This window comes from Quercus suber, unplaced genomic scaffold (genome assembly GCF_002906115.3).
Source record: "Quercus suber isolate HL8 unplaced genomic scaffold, Cork oak 2.0 scaffold_22, whole genome shotgun sequence".
NCBI classification, from domain to species: domain Eukaryota; kingdom Viridiplantae; phylum Streptophyta; class Magnoliopsida; order Fagales; family Fagaceae; genus Quercus; species Quercus suber.
Genome location: NW_027069487.1, coordinates 92,836 through 116,997, shown reverse-complemented (window position 1 = coordinate 116,997; position 24,162 = coordinate 92,836). Strand labels below are relative to the sequence as shown.

At 34.0% G+C, this 24,162-nt stretch overlaps 1 protein-coding gene and 1 non-coding gene across 2 annotated transcripts; both read right to left on the bottom strand.

Annotated features, from left to right (window-relative positions):
• Positions 1-13,831: 13,831 nt before the first annotated feature.
• LOC112016539 (uncharacterized) lies at positions 13,832-14,846 on the bottom strand. Its single transcript, XR_010625281.1, has one exon. It is a non-coding gene; the product is annotated as an uncharacterized LOC112016539 (transcript).
• A 975-nt stretch (positions 14,847-15,821) lies between these two features.
• Positions 15,822-22,676, bottom strand: LOC112016545 (protein NUCLEAR FUSION DEFECTIVE 4). The gene is made up of 3 exons (XM_024049100.2): positions 22,094-22,676; positions 17,180-18,078; positions 15,822-16,699 (listed from the first exon to the last, which is right to left on the bottom strand). Exons 1-3 carry the CDS (start codon positions 22,421-22,423, stop codon positions 16,234-16,236), a joined length of 1,695 nt encoding a protein of 564 aa, XP_023904868.2. The 5' UTR covers positions 22,424-22,676; the 3' UTR covers positions 15,822-16,233.
• Between the last annotated feature and the right edge of the window lie 1,486 nt (positions 22,677-24,162).

The following is a 24,162-nucleotide window of genomic DNA, read 5'->3' as shown; positions in this document are numbered from 1 at the left end:
CGCCCCCCCCCCCCCCCCCCTTTTTATTAAGCCAAAAAAAAAAAAAAGTATGTGATAAAAACATAGGTATATTATCATTTATTTAGTGATTAATATATATATAATTATAAAATGGATTCTTGTAGCAGGTGCGTTTGGCACCTATTACAGGAGGCTTCAAAAGATCTGCCTATATTAGAAAGGCGAAAATACCATTTCAGTCTCTACATTTTGGTGCTACAGTCAATTTGGTCCTACATTTTAATAGCAGTTAATTTGGTCCATGTTATTTTCAACTTAGAGTCAGTTATCATTAACGGAAAATGTCAATGTGGCAAACTATGTGCACTGTTGGCACATTTAAAGCTGACGTGGCTTATAAAATTGATAGGTCACAATCGAATGACCCTTGTGATTAACCCTAATTAATTAATTTAGCCAAGTAATAATTAATCAATTAATCATGCAATTTTATGGAAGCACAAACAAATCACCAACAACTAAATATGCAGGGAAAATAAATAACCGGAATTTGTTTACGAATGGGAAAACCCTAACGGCAAAAACCCACCAGGTGATTTTCAGGTCACACTCCCGAAACTCCACTATTATCAAATCAAGTGGTTACAAGTAAAGGAATCCCAAGTACCTTACCAACCTACAGTTGAACCTTACCCCAATACCCAATTGGACTTAATCTGTAGTGACAGTCTCTACCTTTGATGCACGGCTCCCAAGTACGTGACTAACCAATGCGCGGATCCAAGTACGCGACTTCAGAACACTAACTGAGGAAGAATGGTTGGCTGCAAAGTTCTTCAGTTCATCTTTATGATGAATAGCAGGAAGATGCTTGGTTACAAAACCCTATGGTGCAAATACACAGCAACTTCTTGATGGAAGATGAACTAGGTTAAGAACTTCGTTTTTTGATCACAATTTGCTTGAACAGAGATTGCTTAATGATAATGCAACTTGTGTCACCCTTGACGACTCTTAAAATAATCCTTTTATATGTTTAGGGTTAGAAAAAAAGAAGGCCCAAAAACATATTCACAGATCCCAAGAAAATCAGATTGGAAATCTGAATTTTTAAATCTCGACAGATAGCAGGTGTCGAGGTAGCTATCAAGAAGTTGTTGAGCTTTAAAAACCTTGCACTTCAGCTTGCTTTCTCTTGGACAGACTTGATGACTTCAACACTTGACCTTGAAACATTGTTTCTTGAAGTATTAAAAACACCTAGAACTACCCAATTACAAGTAGAGTGCGTTTTGTCAAAGGATTAGCCAATTTACATAACTAAGTGACATATGTTCTTAATCAAGTTAAAACATATATGTCCTAACAAAAATAATATTAAAAAATTTAACTAACATAAAAAATGCCACATCACCTAAAAAAAATATTAAATTAGAAAAATACAAAGAAAAAAAATTAGGCTAAAAATATTCATTACATCCCAAAAGGAATTCGCTTACACGATCTTATAACACAGCATCATCACCTGTTGCAATTTGTTCATAATATCAAAATTTATTGGTGTTTGAGGATTGATTGGTGTCTAGATGAGTTCTTGAAGGTTTTCACAGTGAGCTACAGTTTCTAAGTTGTTAGACCATGGAACATGGGCATATTTCGGGCGTTAATTTAGCAAAAGAGAGGGGGGGGGGGAGGGGTGACCATTGTGACTCACCCCCTTGGACATGGGTCACCCCCTATTACGGAATGTTGGATTGAGTCATAACTACTGTGGCCTAGAGTGACAATAGACCTCACCCTAGCACCTTGAGAGAGCTGGTAATCAGGGGCTCCTTAGTAAGGATACCCAAATTCTTCCCTAGGTACTCGCTTGAGCTCGAACTAGGGACCACAAATCTGATTCACAGAACCTAACCACTAGGCCACCCTTCTCGGGGCTTTTATCGTATACTTTTATAGCATATCAATTCGAAAACCAAATAATATACATTCTTAACATCACTCTTATATAACAAGGAGTTCATTTTAGCAACACCAATCATTAATTTAAGATGAATCAATAAATTAACTTAATTGGACCAAATTGCAAATATAAAATAAAAGATCATGATGAATTAAATCAATAAATCAAATTGTTCTTATTTTTTTAATTAGCAAATGAGTAAAGCTCAAGCCTAAGTTCAGGCTTGATTGTTAAATAAACTAGTTGTAGACCCACGCAATGCATGAGAATATATGATTATTTTAAGATATGGTATAATTTATACTTTACTTTCTAAATTTAATTGTAGATAATTTTTTCTCCCTAAAAATTAAATAATTTCTAAAATCAATTTCTACCTCTCTATTTTTACAAATATATAATTTTATCATTTTTGGTGTTTTTAATTGATATCGTTATTTTTTGAAGTGCTCCATATTCTTCTAACTATTGTTATTATGCATTACATTTTCCTAATTTCTTTGGTACAACTAAAATTTATAAGTTTCTAAAATTTTTAAGAGAATTATAAATTTCTAATTCTCCTAAAGAGATTATTGTGATAAGAAAAAATTATTACATAATTGCAATTGATATTACTCAAATAATTGATAAGCACATTCAAATACATAGTCATGTAGATTGTGTTTTGATATAAACTCAAATTCTCACTTCCAAACAAAATAAATTTTAACTCAAACAAAAACTATAAGAGGAAGTGAGAGGACTTGTGATGAGAAACTACAAAGAACGCAATACCAAAACATATCAACTCAAAGAAGAGCTATTAAAAAACATAAAAATTCATCAACTTAAAGTAAAGTTGCAAGAAAGAATTAAAAATAGAGAGATGGAGATAACATAATCACCTGTTTCAGGAGAGAATGTAACAAAGAATAGCAAAGTTATAGAATAAAAGATGATAAGAAGAATATTCATGTTAACGTATAATAGGCTATGGCCTTTGGCCCACCTTAATTTATTTGTATAGAACACATACTTATACTGCACACTCTACCTACTATATAAAGACACTCATGTATAATTTATTACTTATGAAATACAATACTATTGATTTAGTATTTCTAACATGGTATCAAAGCCCCTACTCTGACATTTTTGGTGTGCTATCTGCAGTCTAGTCTTCATAGTGTTCTCCGCTGCCCCCATCGTCGATGTTGCCATCAGACTCACTATCATACACTAAAGACCACTGCCTCTTCCAAAAGCCACCTTAAATTTTGCCTCGATCTTGTCGTTGCCGTTACCATCGAAATCGTCTTTCTACGATCTACATCATTAGAAAAGAATTAGCGTCATTGGAGGTCCCATACGCCTTCACGCACCACCTGAACTCACTATGCTACTATTCCACACATTCTTCGATACCTAAAGGGCACTCTCTTTCATGGCCTTTACTATTCTGCTCAATCTCCTCTTATTTTCCATGCATTATCTGATGTTGATTGGGCAGGAGATCCCACTGAAGGTCAACCACTGGTTATTGTTTTCTTCTTGATTTTTCTTTGATCTCTTAGCGAAGTAAGAAACAAACTGTTGTGACTCACTCCAGTACTAAAGTGGAATATCGTGCCCTTATTGATACCACATCTAAACTCTTCTAGCTTCGATGATGGCTTCTTAAGGATTTAAGTGTGTCTACATCCTTACTCCTCTTTATTGTGATAACCAAAGTGCCATTCATATTGCTAACAATATTGTCTTCCATGAACAAATACATCGAGATTGATTGTCATTTTATCCGTTATTATCTTGTCCATGGTGCTCTAAGTCTCCTCTAAAGAAGAACTTGCAGATATCTTCGTGTAATAGGATATGGGCCTTTGGCCCACCTTATTTTACTTGTATAATACACATACTTGTATAGCACACATACTTATATTTCACACTCTGTCTCTTATATAAAGACACTCATATATATTTTATTACTTGTAAGATACAATACTATTGATTCAGTATTTCTAACAATTCAAAATAAAAGATATAGTTGTAAACACCAAATTACCAAAGTCATGCTATATAATAGAATAATATTATATCATTATATATATATATATATATATTCCTTTCTTGTGGTTGAATTGTAATTCAATCTTGCATCTCTACTTTAAGTTGATCTAATTTGTTTGTGTTTTTAAGTTATTATAAAGGCACTCATATATATTTTATTACTTGTGAAATACAATACTATTGATTTAGCATTTCAAAACAATTCAAAATAAAAGCTATAGTTGTAAACACCAAATTACTAAAGTCATGCTATATAATAGAATAATATTATGTCATTATATATATATATATAGAGAGAGAGAGAGAGAGAGAGAGAGAGAGAGAGAGAGAGAGAGTAACACCTTCTTGTGTGAGAAAAATCAATCAATATATATATAAAAGTAGAGATCTCATGTGAAAGTGCATAAAGTTCTGCCATGTGGTGCTTTGTATGAGTACTTTTTCATTTAGCCTTTCACCTCCCATCTTCTTATCAATGATTAGTTTAAGCCATAAATGTAGAAAATTAAAAGATTTGGTTCTACTCCCTTTTCCAACTTCTTGAATTCTTCTAGTTTCACAAAATATCATAAGGCCAAAAGAAAAGTAGGACTGGAGAGATAGAGAAACGAAGAGTGAGACAATTAGTGTCAAAAAGAGTACGAAATTGGCTTTGGTTTCAGGTGCATATGATCTAAACTTCTTAACAACACTATCAAAGCTTGATACAATGCTTTAACAACATATGAGGTTTCTAAAAGGTATGTGTTTTCTGTCTTTATTTATATTTTTGGAAAGTGTTTAATCTTTGTAAGTGATCAAATTACTCGGATGTATTGTTTTCTCAAAAAAAAAAAAAAAAAAAAGGTACTCAGATGCAAGTAAAATTAAACGTGAGATATGAAATAGTATAAGTTTATATTTCTCTATTCAATTATTGTTTTTTTTTTTTTAATCTCTTGGCATGTATATTTAGTTTTGCGAATTAGAAATTATAAACCTTAAATCTTAGATGTTTAGCCTACAAAAGTTCACGTGTTTTCTATAAAATAAAAAATAAAAAAAAAAAGCACTTCTAAAAAGAAAAGAAAATGAAATAATAAAAAATTTATATTGGAAACGTCAAATGTAAGAAGTAAATATACATGTACACTTAATCAAACAAAAAATGGCATATAGTGGCTTTTTACCCCCCCAAAAAAAAATTGAGAATCATATCTATCAATCACTTTTTGTTTTAACCTAGTTAAAAATATAACTACAAATAGCCTCCTCCCTCCTGCGCGGGGATCAAATCAAGGCTACTTCATTTCCCTGTACTGAGGAGGTACCATTTGGCTCAACTCACATGGTGTATCCATCAATCACTTAGTTGATCTATTAAGCAGATGCCAAAAACTTTCCAATCCACTGCTCACAAGGACTCCCCAAATACCATTATTGATTTGGCCATATAGTTGGCTAAGTACGGACTATTTATTTATGATTTTGGCCATATAGTTGGCTAAGTACGGACTATTTATTTATGAGATTACCAATTAGCAAACCACTCAACATTAGGGGGTAGTTGCCACTATGCTTATACTTGATAAGAGCACCTCAACCTCATTTCTTATCTTGAAAGGGCCTTGGCTTAGATGCAATGTGGATCACACCGAATGTTGGACTAAGCTAGGCTAACTTAGCGGCTGATCACGGGCAATCAGGTATTCAGGTTGTTGCTGCTTAGGTTGTCCATCACACAAATCACAAGAATGTGAATAATGTGAGGCCTTGTTGGCCTTGGGTTGAGGAGTTGGCATGTCAAACCACGAGCCATGGTGTTAAGAGCCAAGTTTTGTCCACCAATGACATTGGGATAAGTTGCATGTCCATAAGGTCCTTGCCCAGTCGCAACTATTGGCTGCGTCCACAAAATAGAGGGTTATATATGGACTTCATGAAATTCTGCTCTGTATAGGTAGTCACTGGGTGATATATGACTCCTATTAAATTTAAAAGTTCTCAACAATAGTTATTGTGTAAAAATAATCATTACAACATTACATTTACATGTCAAGTTTGAGGTTCATGAGGGAGTTCAATAGAAGATCTATAACCTGTATTAAAAATCAGAGATAGAAAAAAAACTATATTGTCATTCATCTTATTTAATTTAACTTTTTTTTTTAGAAACATGTCATTCATCTTATTAAACAAGAGTTGGAAAATCAGCTATTACAGCATTATTGGTATCAGGAGGAACAAACTTCGTTATGAAATTTAACTAGAATGTCATTTATCACAAAATTAAATCTCATTAGAATGAAACTTGTCATAGGAAACTAGAGAATGTGAATTGGATTCCATCCTAAAATTTTAAATTAACTTTATTAGATTTAAAAAACTAATTCTTTATTAAATTTTGATCTAAAATAAAATCAAATACTATTTAATAAAAGTTATGCTCTAAAAGTCATGGTTGTGCTAAGTAGTTTAACGTATGGGTTACATGTCATACAATAAGCTTTTGCCATGTAACTCATTAGACATCAAGATAGTTTACTTTAGATGGAACTCTATAACCAAAGTATCAAGGGGTTTATTAATTGTTAGCATGATTTATTTTACATAAAACTCTACTTCCTAGGTTTCAATAAATTTAAAATGCTACTTCAATAAAATTTTATTACAAAAAATTTCAATAAAAATTATTTTTATTGTTTGTATTCTAATATGATAAAACTTACATCCTAGATATTGTGCTTGTGCCAAGTGGCTTTAACATATGCATTACAAGTAATAAATTAATGTACTTTTGCCATGTGCCTCATTAGTTATTAAGTTTATTTATAGTGAAAATCTATTAAAGTTTCAAGTGACTCACTAATTATTAAATTAATTTAGTCAATATTAGTAAACTACTTTTTAAACCTATATATTGTTTTTGAATAATTTATATACTGCGCGGGCACACTACTAGTTTTTTTTTTTTTTTTAAATTTAATTTAATTAAAGATGGATTATGTAGATGACTATGCTAAATTTCTGTCCACACCGGAAGAGCAATGAAAGGATCATCAATAAGACTTAATAAGGATATAGGGGTCAATTTGAAATTTTGATTTCTTTTATCAACTTTGCTTTACATATCATTTTAACAACTTGTAGAAAAAGTTGTGGAATAAGTTGCATCGCTATACTTGTTTTTTTTTTTTTTTTTTGGAGCTGAATGTTTCTAAATATTTTAGGAATTTAAAAAAAAAAAAAAAATGTTAAACTTAAGAAAGCTTAAAGGTAGCGATGGCTCACCACTGAGAGGGCTGAGAAGTGCTGGGTTTTTGACAGAGGACTGAGGAGGCACGGGACTGAGGTGCTGGAGGTTAGCGTTTCTAAATATTTTAGGTTTTGTTTTTGAAAACGTTAAACTTAAGTATTATAGTTTTTTTGAGATTTTATGTTGACATAGGGTAAATTTGGGACTTCAATTCATTATTGGGCTTTCTGATAACCTATTGGGCTTGTGGGTTTGGGTGGATTATCTTACCCATATGAATCCACTTAAATTTAAAAAAAAAAAAAAAAAAAAAATCAAGCCAAATGGTAGGATCCATATGATCCTACGATCCTATACGATCCTACACGATCCTACATACGATCATACCATTTTTGTGATCTTGCTACGATTTTAACTTTTTGGTGAGATGGGATCATAAAATTATGCGATTTTTACGATCCAAATCGTATTTTGACAACCATGGCTATAATAGGTCAACCTATTGTGGCAGTTTTAAAAAGAGCTGTTGTAGGTCTTCTATAGCGGTGGTTTTTCAAAAATGCTGGAAAAAAAAAAAACGCTAAAGTAGGACGAGTTTGTTGTAGTGACTCAATTACTTTTTTTAGAATTCACCTCCCCCCTCCCGCCCCCCCCCCCCCCCCCCGNATTAGAATGACATAAGAACGATATAGTGCATACAAATTACATTTTATGATGCAATTGTTTTTTTTTTTTTAATGGATGGATTCATATTTTAAGTGATTATATAACATACAAAGTCACTATCAATAGGTTTTTTGCTTAAAATCTGAAAATAGGTAGGATCTTATGATCCACGATCCGATCCTACGATCCATGATCCTACCTACCTCCCACAATCCTATGTAGGATCCCGATTTTGACAACCTTGATTACAACAGTTTAAAGTCAGCGCTTTCTAAACCACTGCTATAGATACCCTATTGTGGCACTTTAAGAAACTGCCACGATAGGTATAGCTATTACGGTGTTTCAAAACCGTCGCTATAGGGTTGCAATTAGAATTTTTATTTTTATTTTTATTTTTTTGGTTTTGTAAATAGCCTATTTCGGTGGTTATAAAACCGTCGCTATAGACTTCTTCATTTCGAATACCTATTCCAGCAGTTTTAAAACCGCTGTTATATGTTTCTTCATTGTGAATACTTATTTTGGTGGTTTATAAACCACTGCTATAGGTTTCAAATTATAATAATTATTTCCATTTTTTTAAAATTAACCTATTCCAGCAGGTTTAAAACCGTCGCTATAGACTTAATTTTATTTGTTTTAAAAGCATCCTATTCTAGCTATTTTAAAACCGCCGCTTTAAGGTTCTTCATATCTAAAACCTATTCTAATGGTTTCAAAACCACCGTTATAGGCTTCTTAGTTTTGAATAGCTATTCTGGCGATTTAGAAACCACGACAATAGGGTATAAATAAGAATTATTTTTTCTAATTTTTTAAAAACTTTTTAATATCACCCATTCTAGCGGTTTGGAAACCACCGTAATAGGTAGTCCAATTAAAGTGAACAATTTTTGTCTAAAAGAGCTACTACAATGGTTTTAAAACTGCTGTAATAGGTGTAGACTTCGTTAATACTTATTACGGTAGTTTTGAGAACCACCACAACAAGGTAGGATTTTGCCACAATAAAACTAATTCTACTATTTACTTATTGCAGCAGTTTTAAAACCGCCACAATAAGTCCAAATTTTGCCACAATAAGATTTTTAGGATATTCCCACTCAAACTTTTCGAGTTCCCACTTAAAATTTCCTTTCTTGCACACTTAATCAAAAATTTCGGTCTCTCACTTGGGTCTAAACAAAAATATTGAACCTCACTCTCTCTAATTCTTTCCCATTCTCTCTCACTCTCCCTCTCACTCCCTCTCACTCCCTCGCTGCTCAGCATACCCATCCACCGCCATCCATCCTGCTACCAGCCTTACCCATCATCTCCATCATGGATTAGGCCGATCTAAGCGGCCTTACACTTAGTTGCCGCCACCAGCACCTTCCTCAACAGCCACCATGGCCACCCCTAAACTCCTCCCCGGCAAAACCCACCATCTCCTCCACACTATCCATCCCACTACTAGCTTTCCCCACAATCTCGCCCCTGTCCTTTGTTCTATCCATCGTGAATTAGGTCGATATAATCAGCCTTACACTCCTCTGCTGCCACCACCACCTTCCTCAACAACCACCTCGGCCATCCATGGTATAGCTTCCCCTCTAATATTTTTTTGCTTTTATATAAAAGAATCCATTTATACTTTATTTCTTTACATGCATTGAGGTTTTCTTTGGTGGTTGAGGTTTTTTTTTTTTTTTTTTTTTTTTTTTTTTTTTTTTTGGTGGGTATGGGTTATTGTTTTAGGGAAAGTTTAATTTTTCACAACATTGACATTTTTGTGTGGATTTTGTTATTTATTTATGTTTTTGGTTTCTGGGTATCATTGATTATATATTGTGAAAGTTTAATTCTTTACCAGCATTGAGGTTGTAACCAAAACACAAATAACCACTATCATTTTCAACTCCATTTTCAATCTTTATTTTGTTTTTTTTTTTTTTTGCTAGAATTATCTAAAAAACTTAGTATTGTTAGTGTTACATGATCATACTAAATGTTAGGGCTGCATTTTATATGTTTTAACTATTTTTAATGAAAATTAATATTCAGTGATAGATTTAAACTTATATATAGTGCTAGCTTTATGATGTTTATTCTTTATTATGAGTCCAAAATAAATACTCAATGATTTCTAGCGTTGATAAATTATTGATTGTCCGAAAAGCTTAAACTGGTAGAAGATTGTAGATTTAATCATTTAATTAATCTAACGTGTAAATGAGACTTGAATTTAGATCATTCAATAACAAGAAATTTCATTATTTGAAGTAATTTTGAAACCCATAAGAAAAAGAATAGTTAAAACTTAGAACATGCTTTTGCAGACCTCATCACGTGACTCACGTGCTCTGATTTTTTTTTTTTTTTTCCTGATTAATACGTGTTCCTAGTTCAAGAACTATGATTTCTCTTCATGTACATGCTATAGTAGAGGCATATAGATTCTAAATTATTTCTTCACTAACCAACAATACGTTAGTTTTAAGTTTGAAGCGTACTTTTTCATCAAACCTTTTCAATTTGCATGCGCATGCATAAAATAAAGTATCATACTATCATGTCATTACACTTCTAACAACCTTTATGTTAAACAAACAGAATTAGTTGTGAAATGATGAGCCTAGCTCAAGCTCACACTAGTAAACTCCTAAGTGTCAATTATGATGTCAACATCAAGTGACATTACAACCAAACTTAATGTCAGTTAGCATGAACTACTAATTAATCTATGTTTGTACTATAAGAAAATAGTTCTCTTTTTTTCTTTTTTCTTTTTTCTTTATCTTTATCTTTATTGTACTCTAATTTTTGGGCCATTCAATGTGTATCAATTATTATGCATTATTATTATTATCATTATTATTATTATTTGTTTGAAAGAGGATAGAACTGAATGTCGATGTCACCACTCCAGAAATGAGACAACATGCATATATGCTCACATATTGAATTAAATTGACATTTTCAACCATGAGGTACTTTTATTATTATTATTATTATTATTTAGTAGGTTCATCACGGTCCACTTTCATGGTGTTAGGAAATTAAAGTGCCAACGCATCACTAACCCCAAATGATTAACTAATGTAAGCATTGCTGGATTGGATATCTAAGAGAATATTGGAAAAACACCATTATACTTATGGTTTCTCTCTCCCCGGGCAAATATCTTTGTGAACTCCCCACAAAAAAAAAAAAAATTGTAACATTTTAGCTTTTTCTTATTTAGTTTTCCATCTCTATTTTATGGTTTAATAGTGTTATTTACTTGTTTATCTGTGTACAATCTTTTTTTTTTTTTTTAATTCGAAAGTCATTCTATTCTCATGTGCAACCTACCTCTTACAGAGATAATTACAATGCCACTCACACTTTATGACGGAAATAATAGAAAAAAAAGGTACCTAAAAATAAATTATAACATAAATAAAAATTGTGATTACATTCACAGGCAGTAAGGACCATTCTATGAATGTGTGAGAAATTGCGGGGTGATCCACAAGCTTGCAACGTGACAAGATGTTGGATCTTAAATTGATTCTTGTGGATTTGAAATCAAGCTCACTTTGTACTCTTTAGTTTATATAAAAAACTCCAAAGTTCATCATTAAGAAAAGGTTCTTTTACCCAGAAGAGAACATATGTTATTCACAAGCAAATAGTATTCTAGCGTCAATTTGGGCCCCGTGAGTTCAAAATGTGATTGATAGGAGCATGTGATTGTATGCAAAACTGGGACAGAAACAAAACTATGTCGTAGTGACTTTGGAGACAATAGTTAGTGCAGGAGACTTTATAAAATATAAAGACAAGTTCTGATGCAACAAACGAAGGTGCCAGAAAATTTAACTCTTTAATAAATGGCGTCATGCATGTGTGAAAATTTGGGTCTCTAGCTAACACATTATGAGATAGTGATGTATTTTTCACCTTAAGATTCACTGAATGACTGAAAGATTAGATCATAAGTCAAGGTAAAAATATTATTAAAAAAGAGTAAAGTTAGACGTAAACTTTTTATAATTTACTGAGTATATCAAGTTGTGATTGATATAACATTATTTTTATATGGTCCTATCACTTACGCCATTTTTATTTTTCCCCAATGACCATATATGACTTCCATAATTATGGAAAAAAAATGGTTGTAAAATTTTTTATGTCACACTGTCAATATATGCCTTGTAATCTTTATGGTTGTCATGGACTCATGTTCGTCTTTTAGGGTATGTTGGGAATTGCAATGTGGAGGAAGACGGATCGAGAAAAGAGGAGAGGAGATGGGAAGGTGACTAGAATATAGTTTAATTACAATACAGAAATTTTATGAAGGTCACAGTTACATTGTAGATTTATATTTTTCAAATTCCTGTATTGCATTAGATACTCTTGAATTTTAGGGAAAAAAAACCATAGAACAAAAAGGACACTCCTTGTTATAGTGCTAACATTTTTCTATTCTTAAGTGTTGCCAATGACATCCTCAAATAAGTTAGCAGCAAATCGTTCCCAGAATATATTTCTTTTGAGTTGCCTACCTAGAGGAGCAATTAAAGAACAAAGCCAGTGAAGCTTTTGGGGATATATTCACTATGGAAGCTATTACTTGAAGGAAAGCTAACTACGCCCTTAGATTCTTATATATGATATTAATTATCGATTATGACTAGCAAATTGCCCACCAATGATTTGATTTTGTNCCACCCCACACACCCCCACCCCCCCCCGCGTCTTTTTTTTTTTACTTGCTATTAGCTTATTTGCTTATTGGTGAAACAAAAAATGGATTTAAACAATAAGTATCTTCTTGAAGACACATTTTGTCTAACTTTTAAGCAAATTAGCTGGCTAAATTCACCAGGACCAAAAATTGCTTGCTTACCAAAAATTAGACCCTTTTTATTTTTTTTAGGAACCAAAAATTAGACTTTGGAAAATCGTCATCAGGTTTGGGCTGAAATTAAAAAAAAAAAAAAAAAAAAAAAAAAAAAAAAAAAAAAAAAAAACTAAATCCAAACCGTTTAGTAATTAAAGAAAGGATTCGCTTATGGTACATTTGGGTAATGTATCTACTATGATTAAAATTGTTTATTTCAAGTGTTTTAGCTTTAGCATTATTCATGAAGGAATAATTAGATCAAAACACTTGAAAAATACATGGCTCTGCTGATAATTGATTTCATATCCTTAAATACCCTTCTTATACTTTAAGTTTGGTTGACACAGTTTCTTTTGAGCAAGTTGGGGCAGGTTTTGGTTGAATCATGTAGTTTTTGGGCTGCACCCCCAGAATTGTACTGACTTTATATTAATTGGCTTACTTTCAGGTTAATCCAATTTTTTCGAGTTAGAAACTTCTACTCATCCGCCATTTGTTTAACAAATAAATTATCCAATATTATGAAATAAAACCTAAAACTTTCATCAATATCATTAGCAATGGGAAAATTATTTCACGAGACATGTCATGCGACCTCCTCTTCACAAGGCCATAACATGTGGAACCCACAACCGATCGTCTCAGAGACACCACCTCTTGTGAGCTTTATAAGTGAAAGTTACGCTGAGGTCTATAATATTTCCATGGAAAATGAAAAGTGCTGATTTTGAAGTAATGAATAATGTCTTTCCTAATAGTAATTAATTGACAAGAATATTAAATACCTTATACACTGAGCCCCAAACCCATCTCAAAAGGAGTATATAAAGTATTTGAATAATTTTTGTAGATTTTTCAAGATCTTAATTGAATTTGCCATGTCTAACCAATATTGTATGTCAGATGGATCAAATTTTCAACTAAAGTATACTTGTCAGAGTCAAAAGGCATCAAAAGAGATAAATAGTTTAAATTCCTTTTTTCAGTTAGTGATGTGGATTCTTTTTGCTATCTTCAACATCAAAAATAAAACTGATGATTTTGTTTGGCTGAATAATAAAACCAATGAACTTAACCATGCTTGAAAACTGGAGTGAAATTATCAAACACTATAATTCTGCTAACAAAGACACTGAATACTAGTGCTTTCTCTACTATCTTTGAATAAAGGCCTTTAAACATGCAAAAGCAGGGCAGACAATCTCATTACTGAAACAGACCTTGGTACTAAACTCTGCCATCTGCATGACCCACCCACCACTACTAATGAAAAGAAGTCTTCTCAAACACAATCAAAACTCTCTGGTAAAAGATCCAAAAAAACCCATCTCTCACCATTAAATTAACTTGAATAGTGGAAACAACAAATAGATCAAATACAAAATAAAACTAAGAAAAACAAAACAAAAGGAAAAAATTATGTGGGTTTTAAATCTTGAAACATGGTATCCCACCTGATCTCTTCAATACCAGTTGACCAGTACCCATCATCGTTTTCATCCATCTTTTCATCCTTACGAAGATGATCATGCACCATAGGACTTGAAAAACTATCAACATGAATTGGCCCTGATTTAGCCACCATAGGACTCCCATTTGTGAGCAACAACCTCCCTTGTTTTGCCGTCATCAATCTTTTGTTCCTCTTCATCATAGCTCCCTTCCATCTTGTCCCATAACTAGGCCTTGGTACAACCACCAGAGCTGACTCCTCGCCGATGAATCCATGTACGAATGTATTTAGTTAAGCACCTCTTTGTCCTCTTGATCGCGACGAGAAGCCTTGATATGGGGCGTGGACCTGCACCCTTCTCCTTTCTAGCAAGCTTGAGGATTTCTAGCCTATGTTTGGCTATGGAAATCCCCATGCTTTGGAGAAACTCATGGTTGAAGTAAACCATGTCTTCTTCTTCAAGCTCATTGTGAGCAAAAGCAAGGCCATACTCGTAGACTAGAGACGGCTCAAGGCCGGTTTTAGATAGCCATGAGAACCAATCCATGGCCAAAGGAATGATATGAATGTGTATGTGTGTGTGTTTGTGTTTGTGTGTGATAATTTGGGAAAGCGCTAGAGTGATATATATATATAATATATATTTATATAAAGTTGGAGGTGGAGATAATGAAGAAGGAAGTTGGTGAAGTAGACGGGTGACTTAGACTTTCATTTTTGGGGGGTTGATTTTTCTTTTATTGAATTGATGTTAGTTGAAAGTTGAAACTTGAGAGTGACTAAAGAAAAAAGAAAGTAGTGTGGGGTATGCATGCCATGTTCCTTCCAAAAAATAGGGCTAAGAGCGATGGAACTTTGAGGAGTGAGACCTAAGGATTCCATGTGGAAATATTTGCCATCAATCACGGCTTGCCTAAAGAGTAATGTGTGGGACACACATTACTCGTTTTTGTGTGTGAAGTTGGGAGGAAAGTGGCTCCAATTTCAAACATGGCAACCCTTTTGCCAAAGATTGATACGGGTTTGGTTTAAGAAAAAGCAATCCCTTATATTCATTCCTACCTAACAACATGAATTGCATATGATTGACGGATCTCCCATAACTAATTGTCCTAAATTACTACCCGATTTTTGTGCTTTTTTTTCGGTTGCAGCATCATAGGCACATCTATTGGGATGCACACTCCGATTCCCCAAAACTAAATGCCACTCAAGAAGCCAATTCATTCGATGTTGAAAGATCGAATTAATAAATTTTCAAGTATTTATGGTCCTTAACTCTACTAATTGATGGTTAAACGAACTTGTTGCTTTAAAAAAAAAAAGTGGTAAAATAAATGAACTTGTTACTTAATATTTCCGTATCCATAATGTAGAAAAGCTTTTCCGTATCTATCGAGAATCAACTTTCCTTGGACTAATAAAAGACCGGGGGGGGTGGGGGTGGGTTGTTGGGAGTTGGACTTGTAGCATATCTTCCCTAGAGGTTCACTTAAATGGGTGTGAAAGAAAAAAGTCCAATGGAAAGCATATTAAGAGACTTCAGATGCCATGGAAAGCATATTAAGAGAATTCATAGCCAATGTAATTTCACAATACATGCCATCTCCTCAGGTAACCAATAAACACAGCAGGTTGATTGATGTCAAAATTTGGAAGATTCGCCACAAAGATGAAATGTGATTGTATTGATACATAAGGGAGGGGAAAAAAAAGTCCCTCAAACGCTAATAATGAAAACTTGAATTCGAGACGCCTACTCTAAGCCCCAAGAAACTATATCTTACTATAGATATAAATGACTTTATTTGAAGCTTCCCCAAACAAACTGCATTAGCTGGCAGCCTGACACACAACCAACAAATAATTACCTTGGGGGCAACCAAGGCTTAGCAGATTGCTATAATGATACTACATAGTAAAGGCATGCCACAGATATTCACTATGCAGCTGAGATAACTTTATTGGAGCATACCTCTACAAAACCGGCATGTCCCGATCCCATCGGGTATTATTAACTCCAACCATCAGGGGTTTGAACTTTGAGGATGTCGGAAAGAACCCCCAGCATAAAGCATTTGGTAAACTGGTCGTACTCTAATTGTCAGAATTATGCTCACGATGGTGCCCAGCCCACTAAGGCCAGCTAGAATCAGGAATGTCAGCCTGAAGCAATTGGGACCTAAACAGGTAGACGATCCTTGCTTAGCAGCTTCAGTGTCATATATATAACCAGCAAGCAGAGCTGAGAAAAGGACTGCACCAATTGGATTGCCTAATGCCATGGAGTTGTAAATTATACCAAAATGTCTTAACCCAAAAATCTCAGAAGCAGTCGGGACCATTATAGAATACTGAACACCATAGCAGATTCCCAGCAAAGCAGTTGCAACATATAGAGTACCACTGAGGCCTAATGCATATAGAAGGTATGATACGATCATGAAAATATGTGCACATATCATCCAAAATGTGCGAGGAAGTGTTCTCAACCTGCAGTGAACATAATCTCATATCAAGACATTATTATGACCCTACAAAATAGCAAGAAAATAACACCCATGAAAAAGACAAGGTTCAAAATTTACTCTGGCGTCAGGATTATAAGAATTTAAGTCACACTAGAAAGTTTCGTGAAACTGTTGAGAAACATGATCTAGAACCCAATTCAGAAAAATAAGTTCCCCACATTGCAAAAGAAGAGAGAAACAAAGAGAAAAGAAAAGAATGCATGTAAGGGGCCAAAAAGTTTTTTCCAAAATATACTAAGAGCCCTGTAGCTCAACTAGTACCACTTGGTGTTTCCAATTGAGACATCCAAGGTTCAAATTCCACCTCTCACATTGAAACTATTGAATTATCAAAAAAAGCTTTTTCCAAAATATTTATAGAAGCTAAAATTAAGCTACGTATGCTTGATGAAAAAGTGAGCCATAGTTAGAGAGAGAAGAAGAAGAAGAAGTGAGTAATGACCTGACAAAGTGTTCAGAAATGACACCCGAGCCAAGACGACCCACAAAATTGCAAAAGCTGAAGAGAGACAGCAATAACGTGGTATCATCAACACCTAATGCAATCCCAATCTGAGCCAAATTATTGAGAACTGTTACTCCTGTACCAACTGCAAGGAAATATGAAAACCAAAGAAGCCAGAAATCAGCCTTGACAAGAGCTTCCCGAAGCTTGAAATCCTCCCCCCTACGAGGAGGTCTGCTTTTCTTCTTGATTGCTCCCTCCCCAACAGCAAGAAGTGTTTCCACATCTGAAGCTTCCTCATTCTCATGGAAACTTCCAAGATATGTAGCTGATGAAGATGGTGTCAACAAAGGATTTGTCTGAGTTGAACCACCTTCTCCCTGAACCAAATTGTCTGAAGAATTAACTGCAGAGGAAAGCCTCTTTGCAGGGAAAAATGTCATTTTCACAGGAATTGCAAGGGGGGCCATTAGAAGGATGGCCATTATGGCAACTAAAATGTAGGAAATAGTGCCACTTAGAGAAACTGTGTCACTTATCACTGTAGTTGAAAGAAGATAGATAGCAAGCAAAACACTAGCACCTTGAGTGAAAAGAAAATGGACATGCTCTGAAGAGTCTTCTCCGGATGCTGGAGTACAAGCCCGAATAAAGTACATCAAGGCTAAACATAAAACAGGAAGCCCAATCGCAAGGAACAACAACAGTTTTGAAGATGAGCTGTTAAGTACCGTATCATATATCACTGTATATACTGCAGCGCTGAGTCCAATATAACCTTTGAGAATACCAGCCACAGTGCCCCTACTTAGAGGGAAGTTTCTCATGTTGGTTACAAGCACAGCTGTACCAAACCATGCATTGCTATTGGTGGCGATACATAGTGCAATCCATAACTGCCATTGCGTCAAGTACAGAGTTTAAGTAGGTATTCTACAAGATATATAACAATAGCAAGTTTCTAAATGGGTATGCCACAATAAAAATTATACCATGCAGTGTTATGAGGGAACCAAAAGAAATTAACAGTAATTGCAAACAGCATAAGGGGGAAAAAGGTTGATATTTCAAATGAACGACTGTTTGTTCACAGAAACAACTCTCCTCTACTGACTCAAAGCATTAACTTCCACAAGAATTTATTTGTTTGTCCATAATATTACATCTCTTCATTGAGATATGAGAAGAAAACAGAAAAGAGAATTAGATATCTTTTCAGAAACTGGAATGGATGATGCAGGACTACATAAACAGGTATTCACATGTGATATGTGGAGAAAGGTATTCACATGTGATATGTGGAGATAAAAAATTTAATTTAATAAACTCATTTTCACTCACATCTCTGACTCCCAATCAGTGATGGAATAATCCACCATCAAAAGGTCACATAATAATTGTAAAATGGCCTGGCTAGCTCTGTAGCTTGCTTGCAGATAACAAATTTAACTAAAGTCTAAAACCAACATATATATATATATATAGAGAGAGAGAGAGAGAGAGAGAGAGAGAGAGATGCCTAAAATCATGGGAATCTAATAAGTTGCAAAGATGCAATCTAAAGTATTGGGCAGGAAATGAACTGCATTAAATTTCACAAAAAACTTTATAAAAATTAAAATAAGAAAAGAAAGAAAGAAAACATATGAAGGGTAAACCAACTGATTTTCCTTCATCACAGCATCCACTCCATCCATGCTCTAGTAGTGGAAGGGAACCAGAGCACTTATTCTTGACAGAACTTATTCATGAAATTTAACCAATAATGCAATAAGAAAAAAGAAAAAAAGAAACACACATGCAACAAACACAAACCTACAAATGTCATATGAAAGAACACGTGTCCTTTAATCACACTACAAAATCCACAACCTATAATGCGATCCATAAAAAGTAATTAGTATCAGAATCAGGGAATACAACAAGTAATATGATTTGACTATGACCTGATCAAAATGTGATGAAAAGACAAGACTTATCTGTTCACGAAATTGAATTGGATGGTCATTTAGTGCATGTGTTAATTTTGATGTTTCCCACACTGATCATTCCTGATAATTCAATAATTGGGGGAGGGGGTTTTCAACACTAGATTACCTTTTTGGAAAAACTAGAAAGTGCCAGCCAATTGAGCTACAAGACTCTTGGCATTTCCCACAGTGATATTTAAAGAGAATGTTCAAGAATTAAAGAGACCATTTACCCTCCTAATTAGGAAACAACTACACCCTATAGCCAAGCGGTACCTCACTGGCTTTCTCCCATAATAAGGGGGTGCTTTCAACTTTCAACCCATGGGAAGGGAAAGGCTAGCCCCCATTGTGTAGCATTGCACCAACTTACTACTGTTAGAATAGTAACATAGGACGTGCATAGGAAAACCAATCAATCTCTCCATGATTCCATGATAGAAATTCTCCAAATCAATGAATACTTATTCAAACAAAGAAACACTATAGCCATGTCCATGCGAATACTAGTAGTCTAGGTCCATCTTAATTTACACATTAATATATGAAAAAACAAGTCTGTATGCCTTGTTACCTTGTTTTTAAAGCCTAGAATTCCTTTTTTCCTTATTTTATTATCTATTTTGATATATAATGTTTTAGAATGTGAGGCAATTAAATCACAGAGCTTTGACCCCCATGTCCTGATCCTAAGAAGTAAGAACACATTTTAAATCCATGTTTGAAAATGACACTTCTATATTTTCATATTAGTTAAATTAGTAAAAATGAACTACAATAACGTCTCTTAGACCCTACAAAAATGGAAGCCCTGTGCACAAGGTACGACAAAATACATTAGTAAAAATGACACTAGTATCATTTTTCACAGACTAGAGACTATGAGCATATAAACTAAAAGTCACCATATTCAAGTTGTTGCAAAATTTAATAGGGATTTCTCATAAAATCCTTCTACTTCCTAGCTCTCTAACATGAACACCTCCACAGTTCTTAATTTTTTGTCACTTCCAGCTGTTTACAGGCTTTTTATTGCTATTCAAATATTACTTAGATAGACTAATGATTGCCATGGATTTATACAATTGAAAAGCTACTCTACAAGCTCCTTGGTGATTTCGGCACCCATATATAGAAATTTAATTAATCTTACTTTGGGTTTACACCAACCCAAACATTAATATGAGAGAACAAAGCTAAATGATATACTTTTATTTCCTTTTCACAAAGGAATTAGAAACCTAAGTAATACCCAGTTGTAATAAAACTTAATTGTTATATCATTGAATAACATCATTCTGCATGAGATAGTTGACGATTTTGAGAAGTAACAATTTATGCAAATCTTCAGACAGCTTTCAAACCTCATGTTTGACAACCCATTACCCTGCACTCAGGCCAAACAATATGTACTTATTCTATTCAAGCCATCCACAAGCACAACCTGCACAAAGTTCATATTGATGCAAAAATATATGATCTAATACATGGAGATTGAAAGATTTGATATTGCTTTTACTGCATGTCTACATAAAATATTCCATACATCACTGGGCATCCATGGACATTCCGAACACTACTATAGATGATTAGCAATATCCAAGAATAAAAAATAAGGTGCTCAAGTTTGATTCTATACTTTCAACAAGGGAAAATCTGCGCATGAGGATTTTGTTCAACTTAAGGAAATTCATCCGCTCCAGGTCACAATGCTTAGACTGAAATCCAAATAAAGAAACTAAACTCCTAACATGTTGATATACAAACTTTACAGCCTTCATGAGTTTGAGAAATTATAGAGGCTCTAGACTTATGTTGCATGTGGACCTCACTAACAAGGATTAAATTAGATGGGGTCAAAAAAAGTAAACACGGTTACAAATTGATAACTTTTCATTTTGTAAGAAGATTTTCTTCAAAATTTTAAGGTATATTAGCAGTAGAAAAATGTCACAAACGTACCCTTCCAAGAGTAAATAGAATTTCACTGATTTAAATGTTATTTTTCAGCAGAAACATGTCGATTCAAGAAGATGCCCTGTATTTTCACTAGCCCCTTAAACATCTAAATGACAGCTCAGCAAGAAGTATTACTAAATTGCAGACAAATTCACCAAATTACAACGTCAATTTCAGCAAGCTCAAGATATACAATTGGGCAGCTGTGGAATTCTTAAAAAAATATTTGCAGACAATGAGTAAAATTCCAAACATGAAATGCTATGATCAAGCAGTCATCTTAAAAATTTTATACATAAACCATTAAAACTCTATTTTGAGGCAAAACCTAGTTCAAGAAATAGTTGTAAATTGTAATCTATTCTACATTTAAGTACAGAAGAGGTTATGTAAGGATTTACACTTTTACAAAAGAAAATTTAGAAAGAAAGATATAAACTCAAAGACAGTTATTGCAGAGAAACCAAATCCTAAAGTAAATGTACAGTAAAAAAAAATTGAACACATCCAGCATTTCAGAACAATCAAATGCACAAGTGGGTTTGCAAAAACTCTAATTTTTGGATTAAACTAAATCACCAAACAGTTCTTTCTCACAATCAATTTCAAAAGGTATGCATAGAAAAAACAAAACCAAAGGAATAATCCCACAACGATCAAATAGACAAGCAGGTATGCAAAAAAACAAACCCTTCAAGAAACCAACTCACTACACTAGCCAGTTGTTCCAGACAATCCATTTCAAAAGGGTATGTAATAATGCATAAAAAAGACAACTGAACCCACCAAGCAATGATGCCAAAACAATCAAATCCACAAAAGGATATGCAAAAATGTCAATTCCTGGATAAAGCTAACTCACCAACCAGTTGCTTTATGCAACCAAGTTCAAACATGATATTCCCAAAAAAAAAAAAAAGTACTGGAATACATTAATTAAAACAAAACTAGATTGGTATAGAGTGATGAAGTGATCACTCACCAGCCAGTAAGGCAAGTTTTCAACAGTCTGACTAACAGAAAGCCATAGAACACCATATCCAAAGAAACAAAGCACAGTACCAACCAAAAGCAGAAACCAAGGTGGGAACTTGTTGCAGGCAATACCAGGAAGAATACCCACACTCTCTCCAATATCATTGGCCACTCCAAGTATTGTAATCTGCTGCTGATTGTAACCCAGAACTGATTTGATTTCAGAAGAGTAGAGTGGGAAGTTGTAGGAATTCCCAGCAGCTATTTCGACCCATACAGCAGCTGCCAAACCCACCCATGGTGGCCTGCTTCCAGCTTTCAGAACTAGTTTTGGCATTGGTCACTGTATACACACTATTCACTTTGTATTTTTGGGTTATGAAAAGAAAAACCAGTATATATGTGGATATATATACTCAGAGCAAAAGGTATATAAAAGTTAGGACACAGATTTTCTGTTTGATTTTGATTGGAAAAGAGAGGTTTTATAATTTATAAGGGAATTTCTGGCCTCATTGGGACTGTTGAAGAGAGAGAGAGAGAGAGAGGATTTGAAGGGTCAAGGACAGAGAGATGTTGTCCATGTGGGAAAGCCGGAAAGGCATCTCTGTTTTGTCATTTTGTTGTTCTAGAAGTAGTGTGGTCCAACCCCCACAGTCCCACCCAATGAAATCTTGCCATGTTCATAGCGGCACGAATTCTTAGGCCTTCGGGTAGAACCTACCTCCCATATCAGTTCTTCTAATGCTGAAGTTCCAAGCCAACCTTGCAGCATAGTCATATGGCCATACCTACAAGGTAAAAGTAGTGTTACATAAATTATTAGGTTTAAAAGATAGGGGAACTTAAGGAATTGGTTCAATGGTACCTAAGGTCTCATGATATTAATAACATTCTAAGTTCATAATCACTTGTTCCTATTATCAGAAATAGTCAACTACTTGGGAATAATATGGTATAGATACCATAGTAAATAGTATCATTTGTGATGTTCTATGTTTATAGTCTTAATTATATCCAAGGTTTTTAAAACAAAATTATATCGGTTGTTTGACCATTACACTTTTAACATAGCTACTTTTTTATTGAGGCAACGAGCCTGGACGAGGCGAGTGTATGATTTCTCCATTTTGAAAAATCTCATATTTATGGTTAAATGATACTTGGGGAAAATCTAAAATTTATTGGTGAAATGAGGTTTAGAGAAGTGAGAATTGAAAATATATGGAAATGGATCTAAGAACTTTCTGTTTGTATTTTGTTTGAGTGATTGTGCATTTGTGTTTACGTTATGGTGGTGAAAGTGAGAAGCAACATTGTTGGATTTTAAAGGAAGAAGAATTCGGTTGTGCTACACCAAACTTCAATTAGGGTTCAATGGAGAGAGTGAAAGAGAATTAAGAGGAAAATGCAAAATTGATTTGCACTCTGATAAATCAAAGGAATGGGTTGGAATTTGGAAAGTGTTAGAGCACTCACATCAATCTGTCTAATTATTTTTTTTATCTATTTTAGCATAAGACCTTACTTTTTCAATTATACACAATTACTTTTCAAAAAAACTCACATCAAATTATTAATTATACACTCCATTTTATTAAAATAATCATTTTGTGATTATTAGTTTAATTTTCTCTCTCTCTCTCTCTCTCTCTCTCTCTCTCTCTCTCTCTCTCTCTCTCTCTCTCTCTCTCTCAAATATCAAAAGAAAACTCTCTTTCCTCTCAATTCTATGTCTCTCACCTCTCTCTCAAAAGAGTATTTTCTCCTCTCTCACATCTCTATCATCACTACTTCTTTGCCATTGCTGTCGTTGCTTCTTTTTCTACTTTTGCTTCTTGACTGTTTCTTCTTCTTCTCCTTCTTCTTCTTACTCTTGGTTGCTTCTTGTTGTTGTTGTTGTTCTTCTTCTTCTTCTATGATGATTTATATGGATTTATATATGGATTTGATGAGTTTGAGATCTAGGTTTAGGATGTGTTTGATGAATTTGATGATTTGTATGGATTTGATGAATTTGCACAACATTTTTTTGGGATTCAAGAGGAGACTGAGAACCAAGATTCGGTTCCCTTT